At 44.3% G+C, this 23,480-nt stretch overlaps 1 protein-coding gene across 2 annotated transcripts in view; it reads left to right on the top strand.

The window, feature by feature from the left end:
- The window catches only part of LOC117511904 (host cell factor 1-like), a 75,361-nt gene that overhangs the window by 37,557 nt on the left and 14,324 nt on the right, over nucleotides 1-23,480 (top strand). The window contains exons 7-24 of one of the 2 annotated variants that reach the window (XM_034171833.1): nucleotides 2,391-2,570; nucleotides 2,672-2,992; nucleotides 3,070-3,215; nucleotides 3,325-3,510; nucleotides 11,235-11,462; nucleotides 11,586-11,699; nucleotides 11,777-11,957; nucleotides 12,077-12,195; nucleotides 12,286-12,421; nucleotides 12,799-12,968; nucleotides 16,643-16,808; nucleotides 16,897-16,911; nucleotides 17,182-17,264; nucleotides 17,343-17,409; nucleotides 17,502-17,650; nucleotides 17,745-17,921; nucleotides 18,000-18,201; nucleotides 18,311-18,463. In XM_034171833.1, coding sequence (XP_034027724.1) covers nucleotides 2,391-2,570; nucleotides 2,672-2,992; nucleotides 3,070-3,215; nucleotides 3,325-3,510; nucleotides 11,235-11,462; nucleotides 11,586-11,699; nucleotides 11,777-11,957; nucleotides 12,077-12,195; nucleotides 12,286-12,421; nucleotides 12,799-12,968; nucleotides 16,643-16,808; nucleotides 16,897-16,911; nucleotides 17,182-17,264; nucleotides 17,343-17,409; nucleotides 17,502-17,650; nucleotides 17,745-17,921; nucleotides 18,000-18,201; nucleotides 18,311-18,463 — 2,793 coding nt within the window. Of the gene's footprint in view, nucleotides 1-2,390; nucleotides 2,571-2,671; nucleotides 2,993-3,069; nucleotides 3,216-3,324; nucleotides 3,511-11,234; nucleotides 11,463-11,585; nucleotides 11,700-11,776; nucleotides 11,958-12,076; nucleotides 12,196-12,285; nucleotides 12,422-12,798; nucleotides 12,969-16,642; nucleotides 16,809-16,896; nucleotides 17,265-17,342; nucleotides 17,410-17,501; nucleotides 17,651-17,744; nucleotides 17,922-17,999; nucleotides 18,202-18,310; nucleotides 18,464-23,480 lie in introns of both variants that reach the window. The other variant, XM_034171832.1, reaches the window with a different exon arrangement.

Below are 23,480 nucleotides of genomic sequence, written 5' to 3'. Positions count from 1 at the left end.
AATAATCACCGGTCTTGAATTATGCCCTGCCTCATTTAGGTGCTGGGTCTGAGCACAGTTTGAAAAATAAATGGCCAGTATTTTTATCACGGAAATACGGTTTGTACTTTCCTCAAATCGGCAAGTGACAGTGCTAAACTTAATTTCATACCTCTGTTACTGGGCACGTCCAGACTGCTCTGTCCGGTACATGCATGGGGTTTTTAATGAAAATACATTGCGACTGGCTGGGACATTTTGTACAGTGTGAGTGAAAATCCATTATATACAGTGTTTATCACATGGGAAACCATACAAAAGCATTGGAACTTTTGCTTTCGTCTGGTTAGAGGGAATATCTGTTTTATACAATGTCTGTTTCAGCGGGTTTTAAAATCATGGTCTGTTATGCTGCGTTCACACATAGGCAAGACGCATTGCGAATATCTTATTTGCATCATTCTTGGCACATTCCTGACATTCTTAACGTGACTTAACGCATCTGAATAGGTTTCTTAATAGTGCGTGTTGGTGTGTGATATTTGATTTTCGTGGAGCATGTTTTTGGCTGTCAAAAAAATCTTCTATGAATGTCACCCACTCCCCTCATTTCACCTCATATCGTGGAGGTCGCAGCTGAGCGTGTTGATCCATCTTGATTAGTGATGATCCTTAATAGAGTGTGACAGCATTCTTCTCTGACGTGCGCAGCATTAAACCCTGCTGCACCGCATTCAGTTTCCTTGCTGCACTATGCTGAAGAAGAACAGTTACAAGTCGGCTAAAAGTTTTGTTCCAGTGCTCCTCAGCGCGCTCTTGTACGTGTTCCACCTGCTGCTGCTGTGCCTGATGTGTCTGGCTCTCTCCATCTCTTCTTTGTCTCTGCCCCACTCCATGGCACAGAGACCAACTAAGCATGCATTCACAAAGTTCTTCTGCTGTGAATTTTGAGGAACAAACTGGAGCGATCTGAATTGTTCAGCAGCTGACAGTTGGATGAAGTTGGGTGTGTGTGTGGAGATAATTCGCCTCATTCACAACATGACAGAACGTAACAATGCGCTGTTGTGCGCAATAGCGTGGAACATTATTCTTGACCATGCGTAATGTTTCCTGATAATTAGCCAACAACACGTGCCATTAATCGTAACATGTGGTAACAGGTTGCAGCAGTTCCTGAGGACACCTGACGCCTCTGCCTCAAATCATCACATTCGTGATCAGCAGCCAAGAATGTGTACTTCGTGGCATTCGTGACTTGTTGTCGTTATGTGTAAATGTAGCATTAGTATGAGGGAAGCCACAAATATGAAAATGATTGCAACTCTTGTGGTTAGTAATCTTTATAGGTTGTGATATCAGTTTTGGTTAAAGGTAAAAATGTGCAAAAGAAAATAAAAATACACACATTAAGCAGGACAACTCAATTTGGGGATCACGGTGAGCAAAATAGTCATCAAAAAACCCCAGAATGCATCCATGGAGATCAAAGACCCATATTGTTTTGTTTTTTGGTTTGTTTGTTTTGTTTTGTTTTTGTTTTTAGAGTTTCAGATCCTGGCAACAGGCCTGAGATTTTAATTGGTATTGAAAAGCTGCAGTAAATCTGTCTCCTTAAAATGTGTTGATCCTGAAGTATTTAAATAATGTGCAGGTTAAAGTCTTTCTATAATATAATGCTGCCTTAGAAAAGAGCATCAACAGTGAGTGAAATATAATCTGTTCAGCAGGAGAACAATTTGCTCTTTTCTTAACTGTCTCCACCTTGTTTTACCTTAAACTCTGGGACACAAGGGTTTCTATAAAAAGGTCTATGGTGAACAGCTTATGATTTGGACATTTTTATTTATTTATTTATTTATTTATTTTTTGCTTTAGTCCCTAATGAAGTATTGTTATTTTGAAATATTTTGTAAAACATAAGGCATCTTGTTTTCCTTCAGGACCATGGGCAAAAGTTTCTCTTTTTTGCCCATTAAGTTATTTTTAAAAATAGAAAACAAAGTAGTTATTTATTTTTATTTTTTTTTGCTGATCTGAAAAACTATCCAATCCGAACTGTAGTTTTTGTGATCCGCAACATCCCTGCAACATACTCATGAGACTTCAGGCTGAAGCCGAACAGCATGGACTTGTCCTTTGGTGCTCAAATTGATTTGATCTTTGTTTTACAGTAGGGTTTTTGTTTTGTTTTTGTTTGTTTGTTTGTTTTATCAGAAATTTTGACCATGATATTTGATCTTTGAGGATGATTGTTGACAATGACTTTGACCTTCATGCACACTGAAAGTCAAGATCAAATAGTGGTTAGAGCAGCTGTAAACAGATGCTATTAACTGCTCCGCCTTCTCTGCTAATGTGGCAGATTGACTTGATGCTTTGTCCGAAGGGTTTTATGTCTGTCTGTGCAGAAACCATGTGCTGGGACACGGTGGTGATGGACAGTGTGGAGGAAAACCTCCCCAGAGCCCGAGCTGGTCACTGCAGCGTCGCTATTAACTCCCGGCTGTACATCTGGAGCGGGCGAGATGGGTACAGGAAGGCCTGGAACAACCAGGTGTGCTGCAAGGATTTATGGTACCTGGAGACAGGTGAGTGTTTGTGCCAGGTGCCTGGAGACTGGTGGTCTTTTTTCTTCATTGTTATTTTTCGTGTTCACACTCTTGATGCTGTGTGACCTCACTGTCCTCAGAGCATCCCTGCGCTCCATCCCGGGTCCAGCTCGTCCGTGCCAACACCTTGTCTTTGGAGGTGAGCTGGGGGCCGTCGCAGACAGCCGACACCTACCTTCTGCAGTTGCAGAAGTACGACATTCCTTCCACACCTGCTCCCACCTCACCTGCCTCCTGCACCACAACCAGCCCAGTGCCGGCAGTCAGCGCCCCCAAGAGTCCCACCCTGGTTGTGTCAGCTCCAGCCACCCAGACCAGTCTGCCACCTGGCTTCACGCTTGTCCCCTCCACCACTGCCTCAGTTCCTGGAAGCCCACTAGCTGCCGCCGCCAAAGAACCTGGTATGTTTACACCTCAGCGGGTGACTGACTCGGTTAATCTGCGTGTTGTTTATCACACGTGTCCCGTTTTTCCACAGCCGTGCTGAAGCTGGCTGCTGCTTCCAGTGCCACCGGCGGAAGCTCGATAGTCACAGTGAGACAAGCTGTGCCCAAAGCTCCTGTCGCTGTCACGCTGCCTGCTGGCGTTCGAATGGTGGTTCCAGCACAGGCAACCCAGAGCACGGTACAGAGCTGATCGTGAATCTGTTCTGAGTAACGGCGAACTCGCACCTTCTCATTCCTCAGTTTTCCTGTGTGTATAATCGTGGTCCTGCTTTTTCACTGTCTCTCAGACGGTGGGCAGCAGTCCTCCCATGAGTGGCATGGCAGCACTGGCGGCAGCCGCCGCCGCGACCCAGAAGATCCCGTCCTCCACAGGAACTGTGATGAACGTCCCGGCAGGAGCAACGATTGTGAAGACGGTCGCTGTCAGTCCTGGGTGCAGCAGCCTGCCAGTTAAAGTGGCCGCTCCAGTCATGGTAAGCGGCTTGTGTTCCCGAGGTTCCGTATAATTATTTCACACTGATTGTGGGGTTGGTGTGTTCCTTGACTGCTGACTGTGGGTGTCACAGGTCGCAAAACCCATGCTTCAGTTTGGATCACTTTATTAGTTCACATATCTGGTCATCTTTTTGGCTCAGTGAAAGCAAAAGGGGGGCAAGGGCTTAAAGAACAATGAAAACAAGCTGTCCAATGTTCTACACACGGTCTACAGGCGGCAGTCGGTGTGTGATTTTTAAAAATGCTTCGCTCACATGAATGTGGAGCTGCTCTCCCGACACTTATACTTAGACCTTCGCTGTAACTCTGCATCAAGATTTACACAGTTACTACTTTTTAAAAAGCTGCAGAGCATCGACATGCCAGACTTTGTGTGTGGAGGGAGGGGGGGATCAGCTATTGTATGTTACATCACTATAACTAACATGCACAGCTTCTCTCCAGCAGCGTGGTATCAGTGTTACTGTGTTTCAGAAACATTCTGAAAAGTCCCAAAAATAGAAGAAGCCAGAGCATTTCCTGTGTCAGAAGCTCCTCAGAGTGTCTCACTCTTTTTTTTTTTTTTTTTTCTGTTCCTCTCTGTTTTGCAAAGTCTGGCTTAAACCATCACCAACAGGAAAATAAACTGGAAGAAAAAAATTCTTTCGCTCCATGGAGAATTTTCAGACTCATTTTGGCTTCCTGGGGTTTTTATTATTATTATTATTATTATTATTATATTATTATTATTTATTATTATTTTGCCACAGTGGATGTCACCCCACTTCCTATTTATTAAAAAAAAAAAAAAACTAACCTGTTGCCAGTCTGTGGTTTAAACTGTGGTCATGTGAAGCATCATAGGGTGACTTTTGTTATGATTTGGTGCAATATAAATAAACTGAAATGAATCATCAGGTTCTGTTTCTGTAACCAGCACTGTCTGTCATGTTTTATTAATTTTGTCAGTGTGAATAAAAAAAAAGATAATAATAAAAATAATAATGGTGCAAACAGTGCATCCAGGAAGTGTTTACAACGCTTCACTTTTTCCACATTTTTTTAATGTTACAGCCTTATTCCAAAATGGATGGAATTCATTTTTTCCCTCAAAATCCTACATACAACACCCCATAATGACAATGTGAAAATAGTTTTTTTGGGGGGGGGGGGTGTATTTGTTTTTTGTTTTTTTTTAGATTTTGCAAATTTCTTAAAAATAAAAACTAAGAAATCACGTATGTAAGTTTTCACAGCCTTTGCTTTCAAGCTCAAAACTGAGCTCAGGTGCCTCCTGTTTCCACTGATCATCCTTGAGATGTTTCTATAGCTTAATTGGAGTCCACCTGGGGTAAATTCAGTTGATTGGACATGATTTGGAAAGACACACACCTGTCCACATGTAAGGTCCCACAGTTGACAGTCAGCGCACAAACCAAGCATGAAGTCAAAGGAATTGTCTGTAGACCAAGACTTTGTCTCAAGGCACAAATCTGGGGAAGGGTACAGAAACATTTCTGCTGCTTTGAAGGTCCCAGTGAGCACAGTGACCTCCATCATCTGTCAATGGAAGAAGTTCAGATCCACCAGGACTCTTCCTAGAGCTGGCTGCCCATCTAAACTGAGCGATCGGGGGGAGAAGTGCCTTAGTCAGAGAGATGACCAAGAATCTGATGGTCGCTCTGTCAGTGCTCCAGCATTCCTCTTTGGAGAAAAGAGAATCTTCCAGAAGGACAACCATCTCTGCAGCAATCCACCAATCAGGCCTGCATGGTAGAGTGGCCAGACAGAAGCCACTCCTTGGTAAAAGGCACATGGCAGCTCACCTGGAGTTTGACAAAAGGCACCTGAAGGACTCTCAGACCAGGAGAAACAAAATTCTCTGGTCTGATAAGACAAAGATTGAACTCTTTGGCGTCATGTGGTGGTGGCAGCATCATGCTGTGGGGATGTTTTTTTTCAGCAGCAGGAACTGGGAGACTAGTCAGGATTGAGGGAAAGATGAATACAGCAATGTACAGATACATCCTGGATGAAAACCTGCTCCAGAGCACTCTTGACCTCAGACTGGGGCAGTGGTTCATCTTTCAGCAGTAGGGATGGGTATGATAAGATTTTATCTATCGATGCCATTATCGATTCTGCTTATCGATCCGATTCCCTTATCGATACCTCGTGAATTTTGTACTAAAAGCAGGCTTTACAGGTTTTCTATGTATTTTATTGAGTCTTAAAGTAAATAAATATGAAATTGGTCACTGTATCCTTGATCTCTGGACATAAATAAAAATAAACAAAACGGTGTTTCGCTTTGAAGTTATTAATTCCGACTGGATTCTATTGTCCTAACTTGACTCGTCAGAGAGCCGCACAATGTTTGGAGCTGTGTGAACAGAACGGAGGACGATTCTCGTTTCTTTCTCACAACAAGACAGGAGTCCCAGTTAGTAACTTTAATCCGCACAAAAGTGACTCACGAACTTCACATATTCAGGGATGAAAGTGGTGAAAAACAAAAAAAAAGCTGAAACCCAAAATTACCCCCAACACCACCTGCAAGAAAATGTTTGAATTCTAGAAGCTCTGAAATGCAATCTGGAACTATTCCAGACAATAAACTGGAGTGAGTGCAGCATCCATTTAGTGAGGGGGAAAAAAAACAACTTTCCTTATTCAAATTCATTCCAGTAGTATTCTGCTCTTACTAGGATGCAGAAGTTTTCTAGTTTGGCAGATAGTTCTGGAGGAAATCACTGAAGAAATTAACACATTGAAAATATGGTTTGACCAAAACAAACTGTCATTAAACTTAAATAAGACAGGGATGAAATGGAGGTGTAAGAGTCACTAGGTGTTCACAGGAAACACTTATTTATTTCTGTATGTATTTATTTATGTATGTTCATTGTTAGTTGCTTTTATATTTTCTGTTTTTTTTTTGTGTTTCTATTCGGGTTCTTTTTGTCGCTTTCTCTAAAATTGTATATAATAATCATTAGATTATTAATATATAAACAAAAATAAATTTAAGAAATATTACAATTTGAAAACAAATACACCCGAACGTGATGACAGCTGCAACTGCTTAATGCTAACTTTTAACATTGAAATGCCATAGACATGCTAACGCGTTAGCATCGCTCCCGTTTTTAAGTTATAAAATACATCTATCAACTGTTTCAACGTATGCTCTTTAGGGTTTTAGCATGGGAAAATTAAGCGAAAGAAAGAAATAATAAACGAAGCAATAGATCGAAGCATTGCTTCAATCTGCGAACTACTGCTTCGATTGGTTCAAGGTTCAAAGCAAAGCCACACTGCAGAAAAGTTGATTACGGACCCACTGCAGGGTCTGTAATCAATGTAGAGAAATTATCATTTTCTTGACAAACACCCCCAAAACAACAGGCACTCTGAAGGACCGATAACAGAATCGTAATAGCTTTGCCGTTCCATTTGGGTCCATCAGCAATGTGGAGAGGGGGCCAAGCTACATTGGCAACAGCCTGTCCCCCATATTGCATTGCCCAGGTTCACACCATACACTACCACTCTACTACAGTGGAAAGGACACTCCAGCTTTGCCCCCAGTGTCGATACAACACGGGCAGCAGCAGATACCGTTTTTAAGCCATTGCTTGATTGGCATAGAGTTCGGCGCCAGGGGTTGCTTTTGACGGTGGGAGAGGTTTTCTGATCTCATTGGACAGATACCGCCCGCCTTAAGCTGGGCAGCCCCCAGCCAGTAAGGTTCTGTTGCACCACAGTCTGCTATCTCTATTGGGTGCATAGTGATTAGGAGCCATCTGAACAGCAGACTGTAAACATCACACCAGGCAACAACAAGCAAAGAGACCAACTCAAACTGGCAACCTGGAACATCTGGGCTATAATGACCGGCCTTTCTGCAAACCTTCAAGAAATCAGCAACACCAGAAAGGCTGCTGTGATAAACGACGAGCTGAAGAGACTTCAGGTAGACATAGCCACTCTGCAGGAAACTCGACTGGCTGACTTGTGCGCGCTGAAGGAGAAGGACTATACGTTCTGCTGGCAGGGACAGAGCTCTGGTGAGCCAAGAGTGCATGGAGTAGGCTTTGCAGTGAGGAACAGCCTACTGAGTATGGTAGAACCAGGCAGTAATGGCTCAGAGCGACTCCTGACTCTCCGTCTCAACACCACCGACGGCCCTGTCAACCTTGTCAGCGTGTATGCCCCAACATTGTCCGCCACACCAAATGTCAAAGACAAGTTCTATGATAGCTTTGCAGCTACCATTGGAAACATCCCCAGCACAGAACAGCTGATTCTCCTGGGTAACTTCAACGCCAGAGTGGGTGTGGACCAGGACTCATGGTCTTCCTGCTTAGGTTATTTTGGAGTAGGCAGAATGAATGCGAATGGACAGAGACTTCTTGAACTTTGTGCATATCACAACCTATGCATCACCAACTCATACTTTCAAACCAAGCCCCAGCACAAGGTTTCTTGGAGACACCCGCGCTCCAAGCACTGGCACCAACTGGATCTGATCCTTGTTAAGCCTGGTTTACATGACAGAATTTTAAAATTATCTTTAGGTTTCCAAAACCTGAGAGACCACACACGTGAAGATAAAAATACCATAGATCTGACAGGTTTGGTCGTACAGTGTGTGGTGTTCAGCCACACGGTAAGGACAGCACCACCACACACAAACAGATTTCACACACTAACATTTCCAGGTCAGACGGGAAATCTCGCAAAATCTCTCGAGATTAAATGTGACTTCAGAGTAAACAAACGGAGATACTTTGTGGACTATTTATAACAGAGGGGAAAAAAACAATACAAAAAGAAAAGGTGTTCTTTAAAGGAGTGGAGACAGCGTGACCACTGGACTTTCTGGTAAGTCAGAACAGCTGTTTTATTTTCCGCTCCGTGCGTCCGTCACCTCGCTTTCTGATTGGCTGCACGTCACATTCAGCAGGCTGTGTGCACATTTGTGGTCGGGGGACACAACACACGCTGCGATATCGGGCCAAATAAATCCAACATGTTGAATTTCCCCGATTTGCGATCGGAACGCTCGTGACGTCCTTCCAAGCAGATCGGAGTGCTCTGAACACACCACACATGGGAGGAATATCTGCTAAGATTATCTTTGACATCATCACGATTGTTGTGGCATCCTCAGGATTGTGGGAAGGGGAAGATCGGGTCCGATATCGGCCTAATATCCTGCCGCGTGAACCCGGCCTTAGGTGAACTGCCATCAGACATGTTCTCCACACTCGGTCCTACCACAGTGCAGACTGCGACACAGACCACTCCTTGGTGTGCTGCCAGATCAGGCTACAACCGAAGCGGTTCCATCGTAGTAAGAAGAGTGGGAACCTTCGCATCGACACTACTAGTATGCCACAGCCAGACCTTGTGGAGCAGCTTGCCGAGACCTTTGAGAAGGAAATCAGTGCTGTGCAGCCTGGAAATCTTGCCACTGAGAAGTGGGAGACCCTACGGGTCACCATTCACAAGACAGCCCTAGCCACCTTTGGGAGGAAGACCTCAAAGTCACATGACTGGTTAGAGGCCAAGTCAGTTACGATGACTCCTGTCATAAACGCCAAAAGAGCTGCGCTTGTTGAGTACAAGCGGACCCCGAGCGAAAGGAACCTGCAGATCCTCAGGGCTGCTAGGAGCAAAATACAGCAGACTGTAAGATGCTGCGCTAACGAGTACTGGACAGAGCTCAGTCAGGACATCCAGACAGCTGTTGTTACTGGTAACATCCGTGGAATGTATGATGGCAACAAGAAGGCTTTTGGTCCAACGCAGAGCAAGAATGGCCCCCTCAAATCCTCCAGTGGGGAAGTCGTCACAGACAAATGCAACTAGATGGAGAGGTGGGTAGAGCACTACTTCGAGGTTTACTCCCATCAAAACACCGTATCTCCCACAGCCCTTGATGCAGTCGAATGCCTGCCTGTCATGGAAGACCTCGATGCTTTGTCAACAACTGAAGAACTCGGCAAGGCCATTGACAGCTTGGCCGCAGGCATGGCGCCGGGCAGCGATGGAATACCCCCAAACCTGATTAAGCATTGCAAGACAACTGTCCTGCTTCCGTTCCATGAAGTCCTGTTTCAGAGTTGGGGGGAAGATGCTGTACCACAGGACATGAGGGACGCCAAGATCATCACCCTCTACAAAAATAAAGGGGAGAGAAGTGATTGCAACAACTATAGAGGCATTCTCTACTAAGCATCATTGGCAAAGCTTTTGCTAGAGTCATACTGACGCGCCTTCAGAAGCTGGCAGAATGGGTCCACCCGGAATCGCAGTGTGGCTTCCGTGCTGAGAGGTTAGCCATTGACATGGTCTTCTCCCTTTGCCAGCTCCAGGAGAAGTGCAGAGAGCAACAGATGCCCTTATATGTTGTATTCATCAACCTCACCAAGGCATTTGACTTAGTCAGCAGAAATGGCCTATTCAAAGTTCTCCAGTTGATTGGCTGCCCTCTGAAACTGCAGAGCATGATAGAATCCTTCCACACCAACATGAAGGGGACAATGCAGTTCAACGGCAGCGTCTGAGCCCTTTGACATACGCAGCGAAGAGAAACGGGTGCGTCCTCGCTCCAACCCTGTTTGGCATATTCTTCGCTGTACTTCTTAGGCATGCTTTTTGCACTGCTACAGAAGGGATCTACCTGCGGACCAGATCAGATGGCAGGCTTTTCAATCTTGCCCACCTCAGAGCCAAGACAAAGGTCTGAAGTTCTCATTAGAGACATGCTCTTTGCAGATGATGCAGCTATTGCTAGCCACACACAGCAAGATCTACAGTCACTGATGGGCCGGTTTTCCCAGACATGCAAGGACTTTGGGCTGACTGTCAACCTGAAAAACCAACATCCTGGGTCAGGATACAGCAACACCACCAGCAATCACCATCGACAACTATGAACTTGACACAGTCAAGGAATTCATTTACCTTGGTTCCACCATCACCGACAACCTCTCTCTTGACTCAGAGATCAACAAGAGGATCGGTAAGGCAACAACAACAATGGCATGTCTCACAAATTGAGTGTGGTCAAACTCGAAACTGTCTGTGGTCACAAAAATGGCAGTCTACAACGCATGCATAGTCAGCACGTTGCTGTACGGTAGATATGCTTTTACTTTTCTTCACTGCAACCACAGGCTCCTTTTAATGAGCTGAGTGCACACACAGACACACACCTGGTCTTTCTTTTTTTTTTTTTCTTTTTTTTTTTTTCTTTTTTTGTCATCCTTAAAATCCAGAATATGTCAAAGCCACTTAAATGGACTCATTTCTTTCTATAAAGAAGCAGCTACCAGTGCAATTATGCCACCAAAGTCTGCCAATAAAATTTTTTAGAAGAGTTGAGTTAGTTGTTCATTAAACTATTATTTTCTCTGTCAGGTATTACTGTTAAATTATGCTTAAGTAAATTAATGAAATAAAATATTTTTTTTATTCGATTGCTTGATTCATCGCCAGAATACTCGATTACTAAAATAATCGATAGCTGCAGCTCAAGTCTGTTCACTGTGTTTTTAAGTATTTCGGGCATTTTCCTGTTCTGGTGATCCCTGGACCATCCCGCTCTGAAATATGTCTGTGGGTTTTATACCGAACACAAAGTCGTCTGTTCATAGTGCGTCACTGCTGTTGTTTGTTTGTATTAATCTACTTATGAATATTTCTCTGTCAGGTTGGTAACACGGCCACCAGGATGCTGAAGACAGCTGCAGCTCAAATGGGCGGGGCCTCTGTAGTTTCCACCCCTGGAGCTCCCAGCAGACCGATCATCACAGTCCACAAGTCTGGGACTGTAACCGTCGCCCAACAGGCTCAGGTGGTGACAACAGTGATGGGTGGAGTCACCAAGACCATCACGCTGGTGAACAGCCCACTTGGTGTGGGAGGGGGCGGAGCTCTGGTGAGTCTTTGTGCAACAATATTTGAACAGATGCCACCTGCTGGTCACCTGAAAGAATTGTGATTAAAGTTCTCCAGACTGTGCAAACACGGCTGTCCTCACTTGCCCTCTGTCCCTTTCCAGCTTGGTAACCTTGGCAACCTGGGGAAGGTGGTGTCAGTGGTGCAGACCAAACCAGTTCAGAGTGGAGCGATTACCGGTCTGGCTGGGAGCAGCCCGCTCACGCAGATCATCCAGGTAGGTTCAGCAGCCTGTTAAACCACACATTGATGAGTTAGAGTGCGCCTGACCGTACATCTTTGTCTCTGCGTCAGACGAAGGGCGGCCTTCCAGCAGGTACCATCCTCAAGTTAGTGACCTCACCAGACGGCAAACAAACGATCCTCAACACCACGCAGTCCGGCTCCACCATCCTGGGCGTCTCCCCCACAACCTCCAAACCCGGGACCACCATCATCAAAACAATACCGGTGTCAGCACTGCAGAGGAGGGCAGGTGAGGAAGACTGCGCCTCCACCTGAATGTTCTCTCTCTCTCCCTCCATCAGCTTTTTTGTGACTCTGCGATGCTTGTTTTTTTTTTTTGTTTTTTTGTTTTTTCTTTTCATTCTGCAGGCATGAACAGTCCAATCACCATCCTCACCACAAAGGTGGTGACACCCGGAGCAGCCGGAAAAATCATCACAGCTGTTCCCAAACTCACTGCAGCCACTGGCCAGCAGGGGGTCACACAGGTAGACGCACACGTGGTGCAGACATGTTGGTTGCCCCGTCCGCCAATAAAAGATGGTATAAGTTTATGGATTATCTGTGCACGCCTCCAGGTGGTGTTAAAAGGTGCTCCAGGGACACCTGGCACCATCCTCCGGACCGTCCCGATGAGCGGTGTCAGGTTGGTGTCACCGGACACTGTTGGTACCAAACCCACGGTCACCACTCTGGTTGTCAAGGCAACCACAGGTACACACCCTGAACACAGAGTGCACTGATTTGATTAATTGGATTAGGATGCAGTCTCGTCTTGACTTTATTTAAAATCCCATTTTTCTTACTCTGAAGTCATAATCTGGAAATTTATCTTAAAATGAATTCCTAAATTTAAAGTTTTGGCTGACTTGGACATAGAATTAAGTCTGACATCTTGGTCCAATAGCATGCAAGCAGACGTTAGCGTAGTTCAGGACGATGGAGTCGTAGTGTATTTTTAGTTGAATACGTTCTTTTTTTTTTTTGGCACACTCATCTTTCTTTCATTTTTCATTCTGGTAAAACGCTGATCTGTCAGTCTGCATCCGCCTATTTTATGGGTCTTACGTGTTCTTGGTTTTCTCCTGCAGGTGTGTCCAGCTTGGGGACAGTAACGGGAAGTATCTCCACCGCAGTGGCTGGAGAAGCCAATTCAGCCACCACTGCTTCCTTGGCAACCCCCATCACCACACTGGCAACAATTGCCATGTTGTCAGGTCAAGGCAACGCAGCAACAGCTGCACAAGCAGGACCCAAACAGGTAAACTAGATATGCTTAACTTCAAAAACACCAGCAGTGGAACAGTCTGATAAAAGTGAATTGTTCCTCTAAAGCACTGCAACACTCTTATTCTGGATCTTTGTGGTGTCTGACTCTTTCCTGATTCTTTGAGGTTCCATCCCTCAGGCAGTTTGTAACACTACAACACATCACAGCAGACAACAACTATTAACTGTTAACAACTATTTCACATTACGTTGCCAAGTCCTGGTGCTTCTTGTCTCACTAATGTTGCCAGAGTGAACTTGAACCAGCGACCTAAGGTAACGACTGCATGTGTGTGGTACCAGGTCTCTTTGGAGGATCCTTGGGTACTGCTGGCATGACTTATGGCCCATTCGCACTTTGACGACTAGCCCAGCGCTTGCGGACAGAGACTGAAAATTTGATTAAACCCCCCTTACGCAGGGGTGAAGTCCCTTGTGTAACCAGAAAATTGAGGCGGACGCCACAGGATGCTGAAGGAAGGCAGAGCACACGACTGGGTCATACAAGGAATGCTCAGTGGAAGCACACAGGACACCGTGATCACTGTGAATTTTTGAGGCTGTTCAAAACAAACACCAAAGAGACACAGAGGTTGAAGGACAATCAAAGGAGGCACAGAACTCGGCCAACGGACGCTGAATGAACACATGATTGGGGCTGTTTGCTGTGATTTTTATGAATAAAGTTCATTGTAGCATAAAATGAGTTCCTTGTGAGCTGATGTTCACCAAGTATGTCGAGTTTTTTTTTTTTTTTTTTTTTTTTTTTTTTTTTTACTTTCAGAGATCAGGCGGAGAGCTTTACTGCTGCCTGCATGTTTATTTGCAGTTCTGTCCACTGCTTGTTGTTTTGTTTTGTTTTGTTTTCCCTTATCCTGCAGCTGTCCAATGGTTCATTCTGGGCCTCTGATTGTCCAAAACTTCAGAGTCAATTCAGCACAAGTGGAGAAAGGACTGATGCAGCAACATTGAGTGCAGCTCCATGTCTTGAAGAAAAAGACAGTGCTCACCCTCTCACGCATGCTCTGTCTGTATCTTTCTCTCTCTCTGTCAGCCAGGAGGTGCAGCAGAGTTGTTTGATGTCCTGGCGCATGAACAGAGAGGAAATATAACATCATGTTTTTAGACACAGCAAACTCCACTCAAATCCAGCATATTAGCCTGTAAACAAGGAAAATCATTCTGCTCAGTGCAGATCTCTGTGGAAATGTAACATCATCTGTCAATCATGGCCCCAAATCCACGGGAGACTGAGAAATTTGTCAACAGACAATTATATAAATACGCAGCGAATCTCTTTGTTGTGTCAGTCATAGTGTGACACAGTCTGTTTTTTAAAGAGAGGTCTAATGAGACATGACCTCCGTGGTGATAATGCTGAATGCCAGAGCGCAGCACAATAATAAGACACAGACCCACAACGGGCATTTTCACTCAACTCTTTCAGCACCTTGGACAGTGGTGCAGCCCAAGGCTCGTGTCTAAAATGAGTTGGAATCCAACAAATCAGATGGGATGTTTCTTCTTTGACTGCTAGGTAAGGAGTGAGTGTTGACAAAAACAGTCAGGGATCTACTAGGAGGCAAAAGCACTGTGGAATAGATGCTCAAAGAACACCATTGGTCTCCAAAGTGTGGCACAAGGGAAGCTCAGTGGACGCACGGGACTCTGTGGTTGCACGCAGGAAGCGCAGAGGATGCTTGGTGAATGCATTGATTGCCAAGAAATTTACTCTTTCAAACACTGAAATAACGCAAGGGATGTTGACGCACTTACACAGAAAGGTGTTTTTGAATCTCTTGTACATCCTGGCAAATTTTTTTGGATGCAGACTCCCAAAGGATGGTGTCCTGTGTAAGGGACCTTTTAGCATCGACCAGTGCCAAGGTCCACCAGACTCCGCAGGAGCTAAATAGTAAATGTACCGCATTTATATAGCGCTCAAAGTGCTTTACAGTAATGCCTCACATTCACCCATTCACTCACACACACACACACACACACACACACACTGATGTCAGGGTGCTGCTGTGTAAAGGCCCGGTCACACAGCACACAACGTTAGCTGAAGGAAGGTGGGGGAAAGGCACAAATCGTCAAGACAAAGTGGACGAATGAGCCGGTACTTCTCCCATCACCATAAAGTCTGCGAGTACAGAGCGCATAAAAGACCGAAATGAAACCGAAACTAACAAAAGAAAAACTAAGTGAACGGTGACCTTGATGCTTTGCAGCTGCGAGAGCTAGTTGTCTTGACAACAGGTTTGTCTTCACTACAACAATGTGTGCGCGTACATGCACATTGCAGCCAGAGACATCTGCAATGTGCGTAATTAAAGTAGTTGATAAAACATTCTTGCCACTATTGTTTCTGTATGAAAATGTTGCTTTTGCACGTTGCACATGTACAAGTCATGTTCAGCTCGTTGAATCTTTAGTCATTGATCCGTTCAGATATCGTCCCATGTTCGTGCAAGACGTTGGACTTGAGAGGTCGGACGAAGTTGGACAACAATCAGACGGAACACTGATGGGACGGGAACTACTCAAATGATGAGGAACCATCAAGACAGAAAGCAAAACAGAATATGGACGAATTGAAGTTGTCGTCAGGATTCATTCACGTTTTTCAACAGTTTGAAAATTCTGACAAAGCCACCAGCTACAGAAATGAAGCTGGACAACGGTTAAACGATGCCTCTGAAAGTCAATGCAAGTCCAGATTTCTTGTTTTGTCTTGGCTTTGGTGTCCTTCGTTAGTGCAGTGTGACTGGGGCTTAAGGTGCTCACTACACACTGGGAGCAACTTGGGGATTAAGGACCTTGCCCAAGGGTTCTTAGCGATCTTCCCGCCAGACAGGGGTTCAAACCGAGGGTCATCTGGTCTTAAGCCCACTGCTTAACCACTCGACTATCACCTCCCCTAAGCTACGTTGATGTCAGTCAGGCAACACTGATGTTATTCACAGTCCCGGAAAAATTTTCAACTTAAAGTCTTCGACATTCATGCTAAGACTCCCACTATGTAACCTCCGCTTATACACCGGTTTCATACCGTTGTAAGAAATATAAAGACATGAAGGCATATGTATGACGTGTCTCAATGACACACCAGTAGAAAATGATGCAGTCGCAGAGTTACGTCAAGTTTATACATGTAGGCTATGTCAACTGACGTCACAAAAATTTAGTCGATGATTAGCTACACTAATGCTCCATGGAGTTTGCTACCAATGTGCACACCCTCAGATGGTGAAAGTTTAACTACGTACTTCAGTGGACCATTGCCAAACATCAAGCTCTGCCAGTATAACATCGCCCTCTACTGGGCTAAGTCAGCCTTTGTTGAAGCCAGAAAATTCAGACCCCTGGAGCGAGCCTTCTTTTTTATTTCACTGAGAGTTTTGAGAAATTTGTACTTGGGGCAGCATCAGACATTTTGTGTCACAATGTGAAGTCATTTAGGCCATGTGGTGTGTTTCTATGGGCCATGATCCAGAACAGTGTTGAGGACACACCCACAATCACACAGGAGGGAACAGTTCCACTGTAGTATTGCTTTGTGTACAATGTTAGAACATGACTGGACTTTCTCTTGTCCTGGTGGCAGAGAAGATGGTCGTTTATTACTGCAGTATCTTGATAATGGTGGTGTTATTATTCCAGGTAACGCTGATCACTACTCCGAGTGGCGCCGAAGCACAACCTCTGGTCCAGGATTTGCCGGTCTCCTTCATGGCTTCTCCCACATCAGAAGAACCGGAAAGTACGACAGGTACATCTACAGCTACTACTGCAGAGGATGAGGAAGAAAAATCTGTAGCTGCTACAGGTACATGGAGATATGTAGTACTCCACTACTGGAGGTAGACTGATTTAAAAAAAAACACTAGTTTTGTTAATTATGTAATTTTGTGCAGACACAGTGATGTTGATCTGCTCCAATCCGCCCTGTGAGACTCACGACACCGGGACCACCAGCACCGCCACGGTCGCCATGGCCACCATTGGCGGCACAGAGAGAGTCTGCTCCAACCCACCATGTGAGACTCATGACACCGGGACCACCAGCACCGCCACAGTCGCCACGGCTAGCATTGGCAGTGCAGAGAGAGTCTGCTCTAACCCGCCATGTGAGACTCACGACACCGGGACCACCAGCACCACCACGGTCGCCACGGCAACCATTGGTGGTGCAGAGAGAGTCTGCTCCAACCCGCCATGTGAGACCCACGACACTGGGACCACCAACACAGCCACAACAGCGGGAGCAGGAGGGCTCAGACAGGTGGGTGAATTCGAGGCTGTATTCGATGTGGATGTTAACAACCGGTGATTGGTAAAATTTGTTTTTTGCGGCATCCAGGTTTGTTCGAACCCCCCTTGTGAAACTCACGAGACGGGAACCACGAACACGGCGACAACAGCTACAGGTAACACTGCAAACTCCAGTGCCGTGTCTCTGAAACGGACGTCGTTCCATCGTGCATCTGAAACATTTCTTAACTCGTATTTGTCTTTTCAGCTCAACAGGGCAACGGCGGCGCTCAGGGCGAAGGAAACGCCACAGAGGCAGCCTCTTCATCAGATGTCACCACGTCCACCATAGCCAATCAGGGCAGAGCTGTCACCATGGTCACTCAGGCCACACCCACTCCAGGGCCCTCAATACCAGTGAGTACAAAAATGAGCCAATGTCGTTATGTGCTGTATGACAACAGAGTCGTCGGAGCAAAATCCTGACGTTCCCTAATTTCCTTCCCTGCAGGAGATTTCATCATTGGTCGGAGAGGAGAGGGCGGAGTCTTCGGAGGCTGAAGCGGTCATGGTGGGGACAGCGGAGGGGGGGGAGGAGCCTATGCCGACGGAGAGCCAGGCCCAGCATGTGATGTCATCCGCAGCTTCTGTGTTGCAGGTTCACACGGAGGTTGGCGAGACAGCACAGGTACGAATGCATGTGCGTGCGCAGCGAAGAGAGGGCCAATCAGAAGCCTCCTCTCATAACCTATTCCCCCCTGCTCAGATGGAATCCACAGTCAGTGGCCTCCCACAGGAGTTGATGTCATCAGAAGCTGATGGCGGCGATGTGGATTCAGGTGTGACCACGCTGATGGTGGCAACTGGGCTAACTCCGGAGCAGCTGGCTGTTACCACGGCTGCAGGTGAAGCCGCTCAGCAGGCGACAATACAAGCCGTACTGCAGGCGGCGGGCCAGGCCATACTCGGTGAGAAACATCTGCTTCCAGAACATTCTGGAAAAACTGTGTTAGCATCCTGTGTAAGTAAGTGAGCGTCGTGTTCATCATTTGATAGTATCTGTCTGTCTGTGTGCAGGAGGCGAGGGCGCTGTGGATCAGTCCATCCCCATTGTTCTGACCCAGCAGGAGCTGGCAGCTCTGGTACAACAGCACCAACAACTACAGGATGCCCAGAACCATCCGCAGGCCCCGGCAGAACAAGAACCACATCACGGCCCCGTGCCCACAGGTAAAAACCACTCCAGCATGTTGGCGTATGAGGTCAGAGATCACAGCAGTGGGGGTGTGTTTGACATGTCGCTGGGCTGCAAAACCTCTGTTTGCATATGGATTTCCATAATTTGTTTCCATGTTATGTTTATTTTGTCATATAAAAATCACTAACTTAAAAAGTACATATATTGGGGAGTCACGTGGTGAGGGACTGGGGAATGGCTGCACCGTAGAAGAGCTCTCAACCCCCATCAACATTACTTTAAAAAACTAACTTTGGATCATGTCCTACGAACATTTTATTTTACACTGGAAGACATGTTTACTCTAATTGGAAGATCTGAAGCAAGACTGGGGCCAAAATATGATATATATGATATAAATGGCTTGTTCGCTGAGATGGCCAAAGTGGGGGCAACACTGAATGTGGTTGCAAGTGACTTTACGCTAATCAAGTCAGACACAACGGAACTGAAGAACGCCGTGAGTGCTGTTAAAACAAGGCTAACAGAGGCCGAAAGTCGCATTTCCGATGTGGAGGACAAGGTAGCTCTCATGGCTAATGACAGTGGAAATCTTGCTAAAGTAGTGGCGCAACTTTCTGCTCGAGTTGATGACCAGGAAAACAGGACACGTCGTAAAAATATCAGCCTAAAGGAGGGAAAGGAGGCTGGGACAATGCTGTCTGACTACATGCAGAGAATACTTTCAGATGGTCTCAGTCTGTCTGGAAGCGAGTTTGAAATTGAACGCTGTCATAGAAGCCTGGGACCTCGGCCGAACCCTGACCAACCTCCGCGTATCATATTGGTGAGATTTCTCAGATACATCGCTCGAGAAAAAGTGCTAACGGCTGCCAAAAAGAAGAGGGGGACACCGTGGGAGGACTGTAACCTGTCGTTTTTTGAGGATTTGACCAAGGAGCGCTCTGCACAACGCAGATTGTTTTCTCCGGTGATGAAAGTATTGTGGCAGCATCAGGAGAAGCACACGCTGGCTCATCCAGCAACGCTTCGATTCACATGGAGGGGAAAGCGCCTAAGTTTTACTGATGCAGGAGAGGCAGAAAGTTTTGTCCAAGAGAATATTGAAAGCACGGATGATTGAGGAAAATCATGAAGATGGACTAGAACGTGGAGGACATCGCGGGAGCATTTTGTTCATTTGTACAAGTAGGAGAGCGAGAAATTCACTATAACTGACAGGGGAGGGGAGAACACTGTGGCGCAGACAGGACCAAGACAACGGGAGCAGGAGAGGGATCGTCTTCGGAACCCACGCGGACCATATAAGACTTGATTTTACAGCCAGGAAGACTTTACACTGCAATGTTCTCTTTTTGTGCAGTGTTCAATTTTTTGTTATTGTTTTATTGTTTTGTAGACAGTGAGGTGACAGTTAGTGTTGAGTGTGCACCAAAATGCAGTAACATACAGTGTGGTAGACTTAAAATTTTCAGGCCAGCAATTTGGGTATTGGACAATAATGGATAAATCAGGTATTAATATTGTAACGTGGAATATTAATGGTTGTGGCATGCCAGTTAAAAGAAAAAAATCCTCAGCTATCTTAAATCTCATAACACAGATATAGCTCTTATACAAGAAACACATTTTGAAAATGGAACTGAAGCCTTATAAATGAAAAGACAGTGGGTTGGGAAAGTGTTTTACAATTCTGTATCCGGCAAAAGTCGTAATTATTCTTATTAATAAGAGACTTAATTTTGTGTTATTACAAGAGTTCAAAGACACTGAGGGAAGGATAATATGCGTCCAAGCACTTGTAAATGGTGTAAAAGTTGTACTCTGCAATATATATGCCCCAAATAAGGAAGAACCAAACTTTGTTTCCAATGTTCTTAATATATTGTATAATTTTGAAGGCCAGATTGTGCTAGGAGGAGATTTTAATCAAGTCCCCGATGATTACACAGATAGGAGTGTAATAAGTGTCAATTCCAATATGAGAAACAAGTCTGCATCAGTTTTTTTTTTTTAAAGAGGAAATTGGGTTGGTGAACATTTGGAGACTAATACATCCTGTGGAACGAGAGTACACATTTTATTCCCACTCCCACAAAAGCTATTCCCGAATTGATTATTTTCTAATCTCTGGTGTAAGTGTTGACCAGGTGGTGGACTGTGAAATAGGTGTAATTGCTCTGACAGACCATGCTCCATTGGAGTTGCATATAGAATTACATAGTGAAAAGAACAGTCGTGGAAGATGGAGATTAAACTCCAGCATTTTGCAGGATGAACAATTTGTGGCAACTTTAAGGGATGAGATCCTCTTTTTTAGAAGTAAATATTGGAACTACGGACAGATTGGCAACAGTATGGGATGCTCATAAGGCCTTTATCAGGGGTAAATGTTTAGCCTATAGCTCTAAGAAAGTAAAAGGAGGTAAAGAAAAAATAAAAACATTGGAAAAACAGATAATGGAATTAGAAAAAACAATTGGCAGATAAATATGACGAGAATGGGTTTAGAAGAATATGCCAACTAAAATTCAAAGTTAGTGAAATTTACAATAAAAAGGCAGAGTATGCATTGTTTAGGCTCAAAACAAATTTTTATGAGAACAGTGAAAAAACAGGACAGCTACTGTCAAGACAACTTAAAAGTTTAGAAAATCAAAGCGTGATTTCAGCAATTGAGAAAGATGGCAAGTTGATAACATCATCGCGGGGTATTAATACTGTCTTCAAAAACTTTTCTGAAAATCTTTATACTTCAGAGAATACAGTCAGTACAGAAGAATTAGGGTCCTTTTTTCACAAGATATTACTGCCTAAAGTTTCTCAGGAAGGGAAAGAGAGATTGGAGGCGCCTATAATGGAGGCTGAAGTTAAAAAAGCTATTTCTGGAATGAATAGGGGGGAAGTCACCCGGTATAGATGGATTCACAGCAGAATATTACCATATATTTGCAGATATACTTGCTCCAATTCTAACTGACTTATATCAAGATTTTGAATATGGCACACTCCCTGGACGTTTTAATCAGGCTATAATCACACTTTTGCCAAAATGTGACAAAGATTTAACAGATTCAGCGAACTACAGACCTATAAGTTTGACGAATGTCGATTGTAAAATTTGGTCAAACATTTTAGCAACGAGATTGGAAACGGTGTTGCCACAGATTGTTCATAAAGACCAGGTGGGGTTTATTAAGCATCGGTCATCAGCTGACAATATGCGGAGATTACTACATCTGTTATGGGCAAATAAGCATAACATAATCTCTGTGGTTGCATTATCACTTGATGCCCAAAAAGCTTTTGACAGGGTCGAGTGGAGTTTTTTTGTTCACTACTTTATCAAAATTTGGAATGGGTGACAATTTTTGTAGGTGGGTTAGTACATTGTATTCTGGTCCAAAGGCAGCTGTTTTCACAAATGGTATACTGTCCCAATTTTTTTTGTATCTCAAGGTCGACCCATCAGGGCTGTAGCCTCAGCCCACTGTTCACAATTTTTCTGGAACCTTTAGCTATTAAAATTAGGGAAGATTCTAGAATCAGGGGAGTGAGCGGAGGGGAGAGGGAGCACAAATTATTTTGTATGCAGATGATATTTTGGTGCTTTGTCAGGACCCCTCTAACTCAGTTACAACATTATTAGAAGTTATTGACGACTTCTCTAAACTGTCAGATTACAAAATTAATTGGCACACGTCAGAGGCAATGCCAGTTTCACAAAATTGTAAGGCTAATGTATTATCTTCCTTCAAATTTAAATGGTTACAAAAGGAGATGAAATATTTAGGAATAGCGCTTAATTCGGATGTTAATGATATTATGGCTTATAATATGGAAAAAGTGCTCATTAAAGTGAAAAACAATTTGGATAATTGGAACAAGTTACATTTGACTCTATGGGGTAAGGTAAATATAATAAAGATGGCTGTGGCCCCTTTGATCAATTATTATACTGGAATGATACCAATGTGTATTCCAGGCCAAATTCTTTCAAGATATAATAATATGATTAAACACTTTCTTTGGGATGGTGGCAAACCTAGGATTAATATTGGCAAGATGTGTCAATCAAAAAAAGGTGGTCTGGCCTTACCTAGCATAGAACATTATAGCATTTCATTTGAAATGTCTAAGCTGGGTAAACACTGGTCAAAAACTAAACCTGATCTGGATTGGGTTTTGATTGAACAGGAACTCACCTCCCCGTTCACTCCTATTGAGTTTTTAACTCAAGAGGAAGACAATAAAGGGAAAGAGCTGGATAACCCTATTTTGAAATTTTCAAAACTCGTGTGGCTGGAGGTTCACAAAAAATGTATTATGTCTCCTTATTTCCAAAGGTATGCATCCCTGTGGCACAATCCAAAAATTAGAATTAATAGAAAGGCAATTTACTGGTCACAGTGGTTAAAGAAAAGTATACGTATAATTGGTGACCTATATGAAAAAGCCAATTTTATGTCTTTTAATGACCTAAAGGGAAAGTTCAAATTGGAAGGGCATGGCCACTTTTGGAAATATTTACAACTTAGACATTGTTTGAAAGATCAAATTAATTTCCCCCCGGAGAAAAACCCCATAGAGAGTTTCTTATCACTGCCACCTTTACATTGTAAAGCATGAAAATTGTTTAATATGTGCCCTTGGGTTAAGAATAGTACACGTAAAAGTCTTAAAATAATATGGGAAAAAGATTTAGGTTGTAACTTTGAGGAGGAAACATGGGATTCTATCATCTCTGAGAATGGGCGTTATACGAGGTCTGTCCAAAAAGTAACGGACCTTTTTATTTTTTTCAAAAACTAGATTGATTTGAATCACGTGCGATTACATCAGCCAAGCTTGAACCCTCGTGCGCATGTGTGAGTTTTTTTCACGCCTGTCGGTTGTGTCATTCGCCTGTGGGCAGGCTTCGAGTGAGCACTGGTCCACCCCTCCCGTTGGAATTCTTTTGTCTGAGAAATTGCTGAGAGACTGACAGTTTGCTTGATCAAAATTTTTTCAGAAACTGAGACACATCCAAGTGGACACCATTCGAGAAAT

Source organism: Thalassophryne amazonica, chromosome 6, assembly GCF_902500255.1.
Source record: "Thalassophryne amazonica chromosome 6, fThaAma1.1, whole genome shotgun sequence".
NCBI lineage: Eukaryota > Metazoa > Chordata > Actinopteri > Batrachoidiformes > Batrachoididae > Thalassophryne > Thalassophryne amazonica.
This window is presented reverse-complemented; position numbering and strand designations above follow the sequence as displayed.